Source organism: Loxodonta africana, chromosome 6 (assembly GCF_030014295.1).
Source record: "Loxodonta africana isolate mLoxAfr1 chromosome 6, mLoxAfr1.hap2, whole genome shotgun sequence".
Taxonomy (NCBI): domain Eukaryota; kingdom Metazoa; phylum Chordata; class Mammalia; order Proboscidea; family Elephantidae; genus Loxodonta; species Loxodonta africana.
The window spans coordinates 43,119,787-43,135,093 of record NC_087347.1 but is presented as its reverse complement, the minus strand read 5'-3'; the positions used below and the strand labels follow the sequence as shown (position 1 = coordinate 43,135,093).

At 36.6% G+C, this 15,307-nt stretch overlaps 1 protein-coding gene across 13 annotated transcripts in view; it reads left to right on the top strand.

Moving 5' to 3' along the window:
• The window catches only part of NBEAL1 (neurobeachin like 1), a 187,033-nt gene that overhangs the window by 21,790 nt on the left and 149,936 nt on the right, over positions 1-15,307 (top strand). For 5 of the 13 annotated variants that reach the window (XM_064286784.1, XM_064286786.1, XM_064286788.1 and 2 more), the window contains exons 3-5: positions 5,173-5,218; positions 13,547-13,593; positions 14,449-14,540. In XM_064286784.1, coding sequence (XP_064142854.1) covers positions 5,173-5,218; positions 13,547-13,593; positions 14,449-14,540 — 185 coding nt within the window. The remainder of the gene's footprint in view (positions 1-5,172; positions 5,219-13,546; positions 13,594-14,448; positions 14,541-15,307) is intronic. The other 8 variants (XR_010322244.1, XM_023542231.2, XM_023542230.2 and 5 more) reach the window with 2 other exon arrangements.

The following is a 15,307-nucleotide window of genomic DNA, read 5'->3' as shown; positions in this document are numbered from 1 at the left end:
GATTGTACCAGTTAAAACTCCCACTGGCAGTGTATGAGGGCTCTGTTTGCTCTGTATCCTCACCTACACTTGAAATTTTCAGTTTCCCATTTTAGCTTTTCTGATGAGTGTGTAATGGTTTTGGATTGCCCTTCTCTGACTGCTAATGAAATTAGACACTTTTTCATGTTTATTGACTATTTGAGTATCCTCTTTTGTGAAGTGTCTTTAAGTCTTTTGCATAGGTGTGTTTTTTTTTAAATAATTTTTATTGTGCTTTAAGTGAAAGTTTACAAATCAAGTCAGCCTCTCACAAATAAACTTATATACACCTTACTACATACTTCCATTTACTCTCCCCCTAATGCGTCAGCCCGTTCCCTGCTTCCAGTCTCTCCTTTCGTGACCATTTTGCCAGTTTCTAACCCCCTCTACCCTCCCATCTCCCCTCCAGATGGGAGATGCCAACATAGTCTCAAGTGTCCACCTGATGCAAGTAGTTCACTCCTCATCAGCATCTCTCTCCAACCCATTGTCCAGTCCAATCCATGTCTGATGAGTTGGCTTTGGGAATGGTTCTTGTCCTGGGCCAACAGAAGGTTTGGGGACCATGACCGCCAGGTCTTTCTAGTCTCAGTCAGACCATTAAGTTTAGTCTTTTTATGAGAATTTGGGGTCTGCATCCCACTGATCTCCTGCTCCCTCAGGGGTTCTCTGTTGTGTTCCCTGTCAGGGCGGTCATCGGTTGTGGCTGGGCACCATCTAGTTCTTCTGGTCTCAGGATGATATAGTCTCTAGTTCATGTAGCCCTTTCTGTCTCTCGGGTTCATAATTACGTTGTGAGCTTGGTGTTCTTCATTCTCCTTTGATCCAGGTGGGTTGAGACTCATTGATGCATCTTAGATGGCCGCTTGCTAGCGTTTAAGACCCCAGACACCACACTTCAAAGTGGGATGCAGAATGTTTTCTTAATAGATTTTATTTTGCCAGTTGACTTAGATGTTCCCTGAAGCCATAGTCCCCAAACTCCTGCCCCTGCTTTGCTGAATTTCGCAGCATTCAGTTTATTCAGGAAACTGCTTTGCTTTTGGTTTAGTCCAGTTGTGCTAACCTCCCCTGTATTGAGTGTTGTCCTTCCCTTCGCATAGGTGTTTTTTGATTTTTTTCTTTTTCACACTGATTTGTATTACATTTTTTGAATGAGGCCTTAGTTGGATGTTTGTACTGGGAATATCTTCTCCCGCTGAGTAGGTTGTTGTATTGCCTGGCTGTTGGCACAGTAATGCTGCTTAACATACCAGTCTGTAACCCAGTGGATTTGTTATCATGATGATGGGCTTTCGGGTCTGTTAGAGTTCTGCTTCAGGTTGCAGATTGCATTCAGATATGCTTCACTTATGTTTATTGTCAAGGGACAATAAGCTACCTGGGACATACTCTTATGGAGGACTGCGAGAAACCAGACCGAACCGCAACAGCATATTTAAGTCCTCTGCTCACTATATGTCCAAGTCACATCTCCATGACCTATGTCAGTGGGGCAGGGAGATATACGCTGCCCACAGTGGCAAAATGCAAAACAACCTGGCAAATTTACTTCCAGGGAATTGGGACCAAGAATTCAGTCTACCTGTGCCTTCTCCGTCGCAATTGCTCACATCCCCCATGTGCAAAATATACTTCATACTTCTTACTTCATTTACATCTCAAGAATCCTATCCAATCATGAGATTTTTTTTTTTTTTAAATAATATTTTTTTGTGCTTTCTGTGAGAGTTTACACAGCTAATTAGGTTCCCATTTAACAATTTCTACACAAATTATTCAGTGACATTGATTACATTTTTCACAGTGTGTCTATCAACAACATTCTTTTTAATTCCCTTCTGGTTATTACGTGAGTTTTTTTTTTTCCTTCTAATTTTATTTACTTTGTTGTTGCTGAGAGTGTACACAGCAAAATATACACCAAGTCAACAGTTTGTACATGCACAATTTAGTGACATTGATTACATCTTTCAAGTCGTGTAGCCATTCTCACTCTCCTTTTCTGGGTTATTCCTCCCTCATTAACATGAACTTACTTGTTGTTGTCAACTTGATCCCACATAGATAGTTCTTAAAAGAGCGTAATGCTCAAGGCAGACATTGTTTATAGTTAAGCTAAACTATTGTTTGGTTTTAAGCTAACTTCAGGGGATATATGTGTGTGTATATATATGTGTGTGTGTGTGCGTATATATATATATAATTGTGCTTTAGATGAAGGTTTACAGAGCAAATTCGTTTCTCATTAAACAAGGAATACACATATTGTTTTACGACATTGGTCACCAACACCGTGACACGTCAACACTCTCCCCTTCTTGACCTCGGGTTCCTTCTGGGGATATTTTTGGTTTAAGGTTTAAAGATTTTTTTTAAGCTTATCTACCCTTCATGGCTCCAGAAAGTCTAGAGTCCATAAGAATTTTAAATTCTGTTCTGCATTTCCCCTCTTCTGATCAGGATTCTTTTGTGGGATCTTTGATCAAAATATTCACTAATGGTAGCTGGGTACCATCCAGTTCTTCTGGTTTCATGGCAAAAAAAACAAAACAAAACAAAAAAAACAGTTGTTTATGGAGGCAATTAGCCACCCATTCCATATCCTTATCTTCCTGACTGTACTCTTCCTCCATTGCTCTAGGTGAACAGAGAACAGTTGTGCCTTGGATGGCCACTTGCAAGCTTTTAAGACTGCAGGCACTATGCAGTGAACTAGGAGGTAGAACAGAAGTACTAAGCACGTTATAAGGTCAATTAACTGGGATGTCCAATGAAACCATGACCCTAAATATCCAAACCAAGGAACGAGATCCCAAGAGGTGTTTGGCTGTACACAGGCGGCCTCAGCAGCTACTCTTTTTTTTGGTCATTTTTGTAAATATATATCACAGAACTTTTGTCAGTTCAACTTTTTACAGGTGTACAATTTACTGACAGCAATTACAGTAATTGGTTGTGCAACCCTACCCCTAATCAATGTGATTTTTCCATCACCGTTAACCTCCCTTTTCCCCCTCTCTCCCACCCCTGGTAACCACTAATAAACTCTGTTCTCTATACATTTGCCTTTTCTTGACAAGATCAGTCTCGAAACCCAGGATCTTATGTTATACATTGAGTCCACCTTGATACTTGATACCACAGTGTGGTTCACCTTGATACGGAGACCTTTGAACTCAGAAGACACTTTGTCCCCTACGAACCTAACATACAGTGGTGAAACTGAGATAGGATTGCCACAATAAAGACTCTTCAAAAAGGAGAAGAATAGGAGACACATAGGAGGCACTGGTCCATAACAATTCTGAAAACCTGCTGGGCAGTTGTTGCCTGGTACCCTACCCTAGGATAGGGAATGTTCCATGGTTTGATTCTGGTTCTGCCCCTTCAGAGTAGCTGCACAGGCCACTGTTCTCTATTGCTCTTGGCTCCGTACTCCTGGAGGTCCCTTTTTTTTCTCTTCATTTTCCTTGATTACACCTGAAGAGGGCATTGGAGACTGTACTTTCTGATGACTGAGCAGCACCTTCAGCTTGCTTCTTGCATATGGTCTCTATAGAAAGTGGGGACTCTCCTAATTCTTACTGCCTCCAATTGTTCTCTCTTGTCTTAATTGTATTGTTCAATAGCTCTAGCATGATGTTCTATAGTAGTAGAGACAAAGGACATATGCTCCTTGCACCTCACTTTTTTTTATTTAAAAAGATTGAAAGTTTTCCCATTAGGTTAGCTTTAGACTTTGGGGCTGAGGTATGTATATGTAATCACTTTATTTATTAATTTTTTTTTTTTTGTAGGTTTAAAAAAATTTTTGTTTATTATAGTGTAGATGAAGGTTTATAGAACAAACTAGCTTCTCATTAAACAATTAGTACACATACTGTTTTCTAACCTCAGGACATGTCAACACTCTCCTCCCTTCTCGAACTTGGGTTCCCTATTACCAGCTTTCCAGTCCTCTCCTGCTTTCTAGTCCTTGCCCCTGGGCGGGTGTGCCCCTTGAGTCTTGTTTTGTTTTAGGGACCTGTCTAATCTTTGGCCGAAGGGTGAACCTCAGGAGTGACTTCATTACTGAGCTAAAAGGGTGTCCAGGGGTCATACTCTCGGGATTTCTCCAGTCTCTGTCAGCCAGTAAGCCTGGTCTTTTTTTTTTTTTTTTTTTTTGTGAGTTAGAATTTTGTTCTACATTTTTCCCCAGCTCTGTCCGGGATCCTCTATTGTGATCTCTGTCAGAGCAGTAAGTGGTGATAGCTGGGCACCGTCTAGTTGTGCTGGACTCAGTCTGGTGGAGGCTGTGGTAGTTGTGGTCCATTAGTTCTGTAATCACTTTAAATCATAGAATTATTGTAATTTATAATAATAGCTATTTTATTTCTTTATTCATTTTTATTTCTAGACCTACCGATGAGGTTCCTGATATTGTATGTTTGCCACTACTGGGATATATTGTACAACTTCTAAGATAGTTTCATGTGTTTATGTTAACATAATTAGACTATTCCTAAGTTCCAGAAAAAGATATTAAGCATAACTGAAAAGAGTCAGAGTTGTTACTTGCTTTATTTATTAGTACTTAGTAGTTACCATTTAAAATATTCTTCTTTATTAGAATCCTTATAATAGATTTTTAAGTAGATATATTTGGAATCAGATGCTGAACTTAATTTCCAGTAGTTAAAGATGTAAAATAAAACACTTGTGGATCAAGGTTTGGTGCCTTGTAGTGTCTGAATGTAAGTGTTCAGCTTGGTTAACTTATTTTTTCTTTATTTATACTCAGAGGCCTCGATGTTGAGAAAAACTATCTAGATTTCTTTTGTGAACATATAGTTAATTTTTTTTGTGACAATTTTATTCTGGTCACTTAAAATCTGTTAAGATGTGGGGGACTATGTGGAATGACTGTAAGGTATACCTTACTATAGAATTCTTTGAAGGTGTCAGAAGTCAGGCAAGGGTTAGGCACTTGTTTCCTCATCCCCTTGCCAGCTTTTATTAAAAATAATGGATTCACTGTATAATGTGACACTTATATACCAATTAGAAAAAATGCTAACAAACTGTGGCTTAATTTCGTAATTCATGATATATAAATCGACCATAGCAGGTTCTCATTGCTTTGAAAATTCTTTTATCTTTTCCAAGGGGTTTGGCAGTTTCTCTGGTCTTCATTTGCATTCCTTGGCATATGGTAGGTAATTCTTTTGCATGTATTTCAGTTTCATGTATTTTACGGTATCTCCCTTTTCTCAAATCTGTAAAGCACTTAACTATTGCTTTGCAAGAAAACAGAGTTGTAATCATTCCTACAATAATGAATATTTGCTTCGTTAATATAAAATTGTGTATTATACTTCTGCCTTGTTTTCATGCCTTTCTGTGTATACAGTAACTTTTCAGTGCCTAATTATAGTATAATTAAAAAATGTATTATGGTGAAAATATTATATAACAAAACATATGCCATCTCAACAGTTTTTACATGTACAATTCAGTGACATTGATTACATTCTTCAAGTTGTGCATCTATTCTCGCTGTCTTTTTCCAAATCATTCCATCACCGTTAACATAACTTCAGTGGCCCCTAAGCAAAACCCCTTCTTTTTTCCCTCCCACCCCTGATAACTGTAATAATCTTTGTTTTCTGTATATCTGCTTATTTCATATAAGTGGGATCATACAAAATTCGTCCTTTCGCATCTTTTTTTGCTCAGCATTATGTTTCCAGGGTTCATTAATGTAGTAGCATGCATCAGAACTTCAGTTCTCTTCGTGGCTGAGTAGTATTACATTGCGTATATACCATGTTTTGTTCGTCTGTTCGTCTGTTGATGAACATTTTGGTTATTTCCATCTTTTGGCTATTGTGAAAAGTGGTGCAGTGAACATTGGTGTACAGGCTTCTGGAGTATAATTTTTTGAAGACATTTTGAACAGCAGTTAAACTCAACTATATAGATAACTCTAGTGATGGGATGTCAATATGAACAGCCATTACCAGGTTTGCACATGCAGTGATGAATATTTCATAATAGCTGCCTTTTGGAGGGCAACTGTAAGATGCTTTTTGATTTCAGTGATGTCAAAATGTAAAAAAAAAAAAAAAGCATGTCTTAGAATCAAATAAATATGATCTAAAAAATGAGCTGACAGTTTTAAAAAAGAAGTAAATAGAATGCTTAGAAACAGGGAAAAATGATGATGGGGTTACATTAGATTAGACAGTCAAAGAGAGGAGAATTAGAGAATTGGGAAGTAAGTCAAAAGGAGTATTTTAGAATGTATCCTAGGAATTCAAAGAGATGGAAAAGATTAGAAGGAAGGTTAAGAGATGTGGAGGGTAGTGTGAAAAGGTTTAATGCATGTTTAATTGAAATCTTGAAAGGAAAGAATTAAAGATAATATAGGAAGAGGTAACAGGTGAGAGCTTTTCCGGATTGATGGACGATGACAGTCCATAGATCTGAGAAGTCCAGTGAATCTCAAGGAAGATAAATAAAAAATTCATACCTAGATGCATTTCAGTGGTTTTACAGGAAACCAAAGAGAAGGAGAAAAATATTAAAAGCTGCCAGAGAAAAAAGATCATCTTTAAAAGTACAGCAGTTAGAAAAATTCCTGATTTTTCAGTAATAATGATGGAAGGCAAAGGGTAGTGGATTAATATTTTTAAAGAAATGACCTGCCAGTCTAGAATTTCCAACCAAGTGAAAATATCATTCAGTGAGAAGTATGAAATAAAGCTATTTCCAGCAAAACAGAAACAGTTCAATTCATTGGGAAGATTTTAACAATTTAAAATTTGTATGTACCTAATGATATAGTTTCAAAAGAAATAAAGCAAACATGAGAAATACGGAAAAATGGACAAATCACATACATAGTAGGGTTTTTTTTTAACATACTTTTCTTAATAATTGATAGAAAAAACAACGCCCCCGCCACACGCACACACACAAAATAAGGATTAAAAAAAAATACAGGAGAGTTAATAGGATTGACAAACAGTAATGAATTTATGTAGAACACTATACCCAATATGTACTCCTTTCAAGCACGCACCAAACATTTGCCAATGTGATGATGTAACAAATCTTAAAGCAGTTTTCAAATGACTAAAATAATGCAGTTAAGGAAGAAATTAGTAGCTAAAGTATAGATTAAAAAAAAAAATTCTGTGTTTGGAACTCAAGAAATAAACTTTTAAATAAACCTTGGATTAAAGGACAAGTAATAAAGGAAAAATGGAAATTTATTTGGGCCGAATGATAAAAGGCACTACATTTTAAAACCTGGGGAGGAGGGCAGCTACAGTATTATTTTGCAAAATTTATGATTTTAAATACATATATTAGAAAATAAAAGGCTGAAAATTAATAAACTTGCCATTGTGGTAGCCAATCTCCAAGGTCCCCACCACCTAATATTCACGCTTGTGTAGTATCCTCCCATATTGTATCAGGATTGGTCTCTGTGACCAGTAAAAAATGGCAAAATGATGGTATGTCATTTCCAAAATTAGGTTATAAAGACACTGCAGCTTCTTTCTCAGTAGTCTTTTTCTCTTGGATCATTTGCTGTCAGGGAAGCCAGCTCTGTTGTGAGCGGCCCTGTGAAAAGGTCCACATTGTGGAAAACTGAAGTCTCTTGCCAATCACCATGTGAGTGATCTTGGAAGTGGATTCTCCAGCCCAGTGAAGCTTTGATATGACCGCAGCCCCAGCTGACATCTTGACTACAACTTCATGAGAAATGCTGAGCCTGTAACACACACCTAAGCCACTCATGGATTCCTGAACCTAAAACTATATGAGATAGTAAATGTTTATTGTTTTAAGCTGTTAAATTTTAGAGTAATTTCTTGTGCTGGAGTAGGTAACTAACGTGTCATCGATTTCAAGAAGATATGAAAAGAACAAAATAAACCCCAAGAAAGAAAGAGTGAAGGAAATTGAAAAGTTTATTGCAGAAATTGCTTATACTGAAATACTAGATCTAGGAAATGATGATCAGTAGCTTCTAACTTCACTAAAAAGAGAGAGCCAGATATGTGCCTTCTGAAGAACATGTATGTAGTATTTTTACTACATGTGTAGTTTTTTTTTTTTTTTTTGCCAAAAATTTGAACCTGAGTCTGATCGAGCCTCTAGAGCTAACCACTAGTTCATAGGAAACAGGACTGAGGAACATGTTAAATGATACAAGGATATGCAGTCAGGAAAATCCATAATGTGGGAAATTCTGTATCACAAATGACCCTAGTGTCTTCAACAGACAAATTGAGGGGAAAAAAAAGATGTAGAGGAAGCCTATAGATTTAAAGAGACTTCTAAAAAGGCATTGTCAACCAGTTGCAATGTATGGACTTTAATTGGGTCCTTATCTGATCAGGCTATTAAAAAAAAAATGAAGCCAGTCAGATACATTTGATCTTAGTCATAGTTGAAACTAGGTCATTATACATTAAAACCTATGGAAGCTGGAATCCTGTGTAAGGCAGAAACCTATCAGAGAAGGAAAACTCATTTATTTTCCACTAAATAGAGAGCGATGGGAAAGTGGTGACTCCATTCTGTCAAAGGTGGAAAACTTGAAAGACCTGAATAAACAGGGCAGTCCCATTGATTTCTAGCTCTCACAGGTTTCACTGTACCATTTTTTCTACTTTTATGTGTTTGAAGTTTTAATAAAGTGCATGAAGTTCTATGAGCAGAAATTAAATAATAAGCATATAATGGAAAAAAAAGATCAACAAAATGGAAGGTTGGTTCTTTGGTAAGACTAATGAAATTAAGATGGGAGGAAAAGGTTCGTGGTCATATATGTTTGGAAATTTTCATATTATATCCATCCCTTGCAGTTCCATGCACAAGGCACGTTTCATCTTAAAGGCAATCTATTGTTAAAAATTTCGTTTAACTATCTCAAAGTAGTGCTTCTCAAACTTCATTAAGCCCAGACATCTTTTTTTGTTTTAATTTTAGATCATATCTATTATTATCGAAGTGAGCAGTGTTGAGTAGGATACTTGCTTAGGAAATGCTGACTTCTCCAGTCTTATAATCCCACACACCCGTCCCACTGCTTTCTGTCATTTTCATACTGTGAACAATACCAAATATTGTACATCTTTGAACATATCTTGCTGTTTTCACTCTTACTGGAATTCTCCCTCTTTCTCCCTACCCCGCCTTTGAGAATATCTGCTTATGATTCTGTGAACACTTTCGATTCACTCAGTTACCTTCACCCTGGAAGAGTCAACTGAACTTTCACAACTATAATACCTGCTGTGCTGGTTTGTGTTTGTTTATGCCTGTCTTTTCTGTGGAATCATGAGCATTTTAAGGACAAGATTATATTTTGTCTTCATACAGAGTCTTGTACTGTTCCTGATTGTTACCCAGTTGGCAGTTACTAAATGTTTATTGAAGTAGCTAGGTTCTCAAAGACTAATCACTATACATAATACTGTTTTTATGGGGGAAATATATCTTCTACTAGGGTTGTTAAATATATTATGAATATAACTGACAAATGAACTTTTAAAATGCAGCTCATATGTAAGTTAGAGGCTGCCCAATATATGTTTGAAGTATGTATATGTGTATGAAAGTTTATAGTTTTAAAACTTGAAGAAATACTATAACTCAAATATCATTGCATGGGGGAAGGATCGTGTTTCCTTCTTTTTTTACCTGTAGCTCTATTCCTTAAGAATAGGTGAAATTGCATGGATCTCTTAATTCTATTACCTCTAAAACCTTCCAGAGGGAAAGTGGATGTTATGAGAAGATAAAAGCCTCCTGTGTTTAATGTAATTTATGTAATCAAATGTGAGCAGTAGCTACCTTATTGGACAGCAAAGTTCTAAGAGTTTAGCCTTCATCCTGTGGTAGTGGGGAGCCATCAAAGGTCTTTGAGCAAGGGCTTTGAACTGGTTCAATCCCCTGCTGATAATTAGCATTTTCACCCCTGATATACTGAATCAGAATCTACATTTTGACCAAATCCCTAGGTGATTCTTCCATACAATAAATTTTGATAACCATTGCTCTACTAGTGGTTCTGAGAATTGGTCTCTAACCAGAGCATTAACATAACCTGGGAACTTATTAGAAATGCAAATTCTCAGAAGGGGTTCGAACTGGAACGATAGGTTTGAAGCCTTGATTTGAGCATGAGAGAAAAAGATGATTAGATTTAAATGTAACAAATCCCCATTAGTGGCTGTGTGTAGGTAACAAACATTGAAGCTACAGAGATCAGTAGGGAACTATGTCACAGTCCAAAAGAAAGACTGCCTTAAACAGTGCCAGAGAGGATGAGAGGACAAATAGTTGAGTGTAAAATTGATAAAGCTGGTTTCGTAGCTATTTTACTTATTTTCTCATATTGGACCATGAGCAACTAACTCGATGGCAGAACCTGTATCTTAATAATGGTAGCCAACATGCTTTGAGTAGTCCAATATAAAGCGCTCAACAATGCCTAGAATACTGCTTTATATGTATTATCTCACTTAGTGCTCTCAATAACTCAGTGAGGTGGGAAGTATATTTTCATTTTATAGATGAGCAGTTCAGACAGGTGAAGCAACCTGTTCGATGTAAAGGGAAAAGAATAAAACTAAAATTAGGTGACAGTAGGAATCATGGAGCATTTAAATATGTTTATGCATAGTATAAAACTTTGTTTTGTGGAGTTCCCTGATTATGGCAATAGTAGGTTATAAAAATTAATATTTACTAAGCGTGGATATGTGCTAGGCATTGTTTTAAGCCCTTGACGTGTATTGGGTTATTTTCATAACATTCCTTTAAGATAGGTACTATTATCTTCATTTTATAGAGGAGACGACTGATACGCAGACATGGGGGGCTTATTCAAGTAGTTACAACAGGGATGAGAGTCTGTGTAATTTGGTCCCAGCACTCATACAGTACTTAATACATTTCTGTTGTGTTAATACATACTGTACAAATGGGGAGATAGACCCTACTGTGATGTTTCAATTTACCAAACTGGTATTAACCATGAAAATGACTAAGGCTAAGATTTAATTAATATTGTTTTTTTGGGTGTGTGGAAATCTTTTGTTTTATGGCCTTCGGCAACAAAATATGAAATGTACCTGTTTTGCGTATTAAATTTTTTATGATCTTGAGTTGATCTGAACTAATCTCTCATATTCCTTTTTTTTGTCTATTAAAGCTCCATTTGATTTACACTAACACATCGAAGGCTGTGTAGTGGAAAGAGCACATACTGGTTTCATACGTCCTTGAATTTTAATCCCAGCACTATCATTTACTAGCTGTATGACCTTGGACAAGTTATAAAACCTTTGAACTTCCCTTTTCTAACCTATAAAATGAGGAAAACGAAACCTACTTAGCTGGATAGTTGTAAGGAATAAATAGGAGGATATATTTTTTAAAATGCCTGCTATAGTACTTAGCCACACGGCAGAAGCTCAAAAAATTGTTAGTGCTTTACTAGCTACTAAATGAAACATTGTCATGCTTAGGTATCATTTCTTTTTTTTAATAGTTGCTCAGTTTCCTAGGAGAACTCCGTACTTGCCAAACACTTGGTAGCCCTGACCTTTATACTTTGAATTAGATGTACTGTAGAGTTCCTAAATAAAATATGAACAGAAAGGCATTAATTCTTTACGGCATTGTGTGACTGTTTTGCATCTAACTTTTACAGAGATGTAATCTTCTGCCTTTTTAGGAAGGAACAGTGATAGAGTTCTATCCCGAGTGGATAAATGAATGAAGGAATAAATGAATGGTGTTCTAGTTGAAAATGAAAAAAGCAAGTAATAGAACCCTTGAGAAATTTCTCACAGGAGTAGTTTTCTTTCTGAAGTATTTCCATCTTCTTGTTTCTCAGTGATTATGTAGATAGTGGCAATTTATGAGCTGATTTTGGAACAGTATATTAATAGAAAAACAAATATACAAAAGGTCAGCAGTCTGTATATTCTGGGAACATTCTTTTAGATTCTGATTTGTAGTGTAATGCTTTTATTTTAGGGAAGTAAATTACTTGAGTTCCTTTTATCCAAGAGCAATGTTTAAGGGATGGTATTTATTCACCAAGTAGCTAAGACTCCTGAGTAACATGCTATTAAGAATTGACTGGAGTAAAGTGTTGAAAGGATGAAGGAAAAAATTGAACATTGCTTTTGATGATAGAAATTATATTCAGAAAAACATTTCTGAGAAATCATAATTTTTTTAGATCACCTTTATTGAGATAGATTTTACAGACCATAAAATGCATAGATTTTAGTGTAAAATGTGATGAGTTTTAATGTGTGTGAACATTTGGGTAACCACCACCATAATAAGAAAATAGAAAATTTCTAGCACCCAAGAGAGTTTCCTTTGTGCCCCTTTGCAGTCAGTCCATCCAAAGGCAGTCATTGATCTAATTTCTATCACTGCATCCTGCTCTAGATCTTCATACTAAATGAAATTACACAGTGTGTACACTTTGATACGTGACATCTTTCACTCAACATGTTTTTGTAATTTATATTTGTTGTGTGTGTCAGTTCATTTTTATTGCTGAATAGTTTTTCATTGTATAAATATACCATAATTTGTTTATCCATTAACCTTTTGGTGAAACAAGTGTTTTTGTTTTAATTTCTCTGGGAGAGGAATGGCTGGGCAATATGGTATGTGTAATTGTTTTCCAAATTGTCTGCCACATTGTTTTCTAAGTGATTCAATCCTTTTATACCCCTACTAGAAATGTATGAGAGTTCCAGTTACTCCTATCTTCACCAACACTTGGTTTGATCAGTCTTCTCAATTTTAGGCATTCTAGTGGGTGTGTAGGAGGCCTGGTGGCAAAGTAGTTAAGAACTTGGCTGCTAAACAGAGTCGGCTGTTCAAATTCACCAGTGGATCCTTGGAAACCATACGGGGCAGTTCTACCCTGTCCTGTAATGTCTCTATGATTCAGAATCGACTCAATGGTGGTGGGTCTAGTGGGTGTGTAATGGTATCTTATTTTAAAAAAAATTTATTGTGGTAAAATATATATTAAAAATTTTGCCTTTTTAACCATTCTTAAATGTACAATTTGGTGACATTAATTATATTCAACATGTTGTATAGTCATCTCATTATTTCCAAAAGTGTTTCATTACCCCAAGCAGAAACTCAGTGCTCCTTAAATACCACTTGGTTTTAATTTGCGTTTGCCTGGGTAACTAATGATGATGACATGTTTCTGTGTGCAATTTGGCCATTTATGCATCTCCTTTTATGAAGTTTCCAAGTTCTAAGCCAATTTTTTAATTTGATTGTTGCCCTTTTGTTATTGATTTATAGGAGTTCTTTGTATATCCTAGATATAAGTCCTTTGTCAGATATATTGAGAATATTTTCACCCAATATGTGGTGTGCCTTTTCATTTTCATAATGGTGTATTTTGATGAACAGAAGTTTTAAATTTTGGTTCAGACCAATTAACTTTTTCTTTTTTGGTTCATAGTTTTTGTGTCCTATCTAAGAAATCTTTGCCTATCACAGATTGCAAAGGTAGTCTATATTTTCTTCTACAAGGTTTTGGTTTTTGTGTTTAGATTAGTGATCCATTTCCAAGAGATTAAAAAAAAAATACATTTTGTACTTCCCATTAATTCGTTGAACAAATATTTATTGAGCACCTACTCAGTGCCAGACACCGTTCTAGGCATTTGGTATCCATTAGTGAACAAAAAGTTAAAAATTCCTGCCCTTGCGAAGCCTACATTCTAGTAGAAGTGACAGACAATAAACAATAAACTAATAAACAAGTAAATTATAAAGTATGTTAGAAGGTAATAAAGGACCATGAGGGGAAAACAGAATAAACAAGTAAATTATAAAGTACGTTAGAAGGTGATAAAGGACCATGAGGGGAAAACAGAATAGGATGAGGTAAAGGGCAATGAGAAAGTTTGCAATTTGAAAAAGGGTGATAAAGTAGGCCTCACTGAGAACATGCCATTTAAGAAATGATGCGAAGAGATAAGGAAATTAGCCATTCAGCTCTCTGGAGAAGGAAGAGTTCCGGGGAAGAGTAAACAGTTGGTTCAAAGGCCTTGAGGTGGGAGCATGTCTGTCATGTCCCAGGAACAACTACCTGTGTGATACAGGGTAGTAGTGGATAAGATCATAGGATATGGTATTGTTAAGACTTTGGCTCTTTCTCTGAGTGAGATGGGAAGCCATTTGAAGATTCTTACTATACTTAGTACACATTTTAGAACAGCATATATGTCTTCCTGAATATTACTTACAGATTTCATATTACTGCTTCTTTAGATATATTACTTCATATCTGCTTAATAAAAGTGGAAACATTTTGTTTTTCTGACAAGCATGCTTAATATGATAATGGTTTTATTTCAGAAAGATCCAGATTACCTGAAGTTATGGTTGGACAGTTTTGTTTCCAGCTATGAGCAATTCTTAGATGTTGACTTTGAGAAGCTTCCTACCAGGTATGTAGAAATGCATTAATTTCCTAACTTTTGGGTGAGTTTGTTCATTTTTGGCCCAAAGATTTCGTTGATAACACAATACAAGGGTGGCAACTATGTAGCACAAACAAATTCCTCCATAATCCTGTTGTCATAGCAGACATTACTAACTGATCACAGCAGTCTTTCTTGCTGATCCTAGATATGGACTTTAGAAGCCTCACTACTTTGGTGAATCACTACTAATTAATTGTTACTGGGCATGCAGGTCAAAACTTATTTGGCCATTCCTGACCTTAGAGTAGGGCCTTAGAAAATAGCTTGGAGGAGGCAAAGTATTCACATCTTCTTTAAAAAATAATTTTTATTGTGCTTTAAGTGAAAGTTTACAGATCAAGTCAGTCTCTCACACAAAAACCCATATACACCTTGCTACACACTCCCAATTACTCTGCCCCTAATGAGACAGCCCGCTCCCTCCCTCTACTCTCTCTTTTTGTGTCCATTTCGCCAGCTTCTAACCCCCTCCACCCTCTCATCTCTCCTCTAGGCAGGAGATGCCAACATAGTCTCAAGTGTCCACCTGATCCAAGAAGCTCATTCCTCACCAGCATCCCTCTCCAACCCATTGTCCAGTCCAATCCATGTCTGAAGAGTTGGCTTTGGGAATGGTTCTGGTCCTGGGCCAACAGAAGGTCTGGGGGCCATGGCCACTGGGGTCCTTCTAGCCTCAGTCAGACCATTAAGTCTGGTCTTATGAGAAGTTGAGGTCTGCATCCCACTGCTCT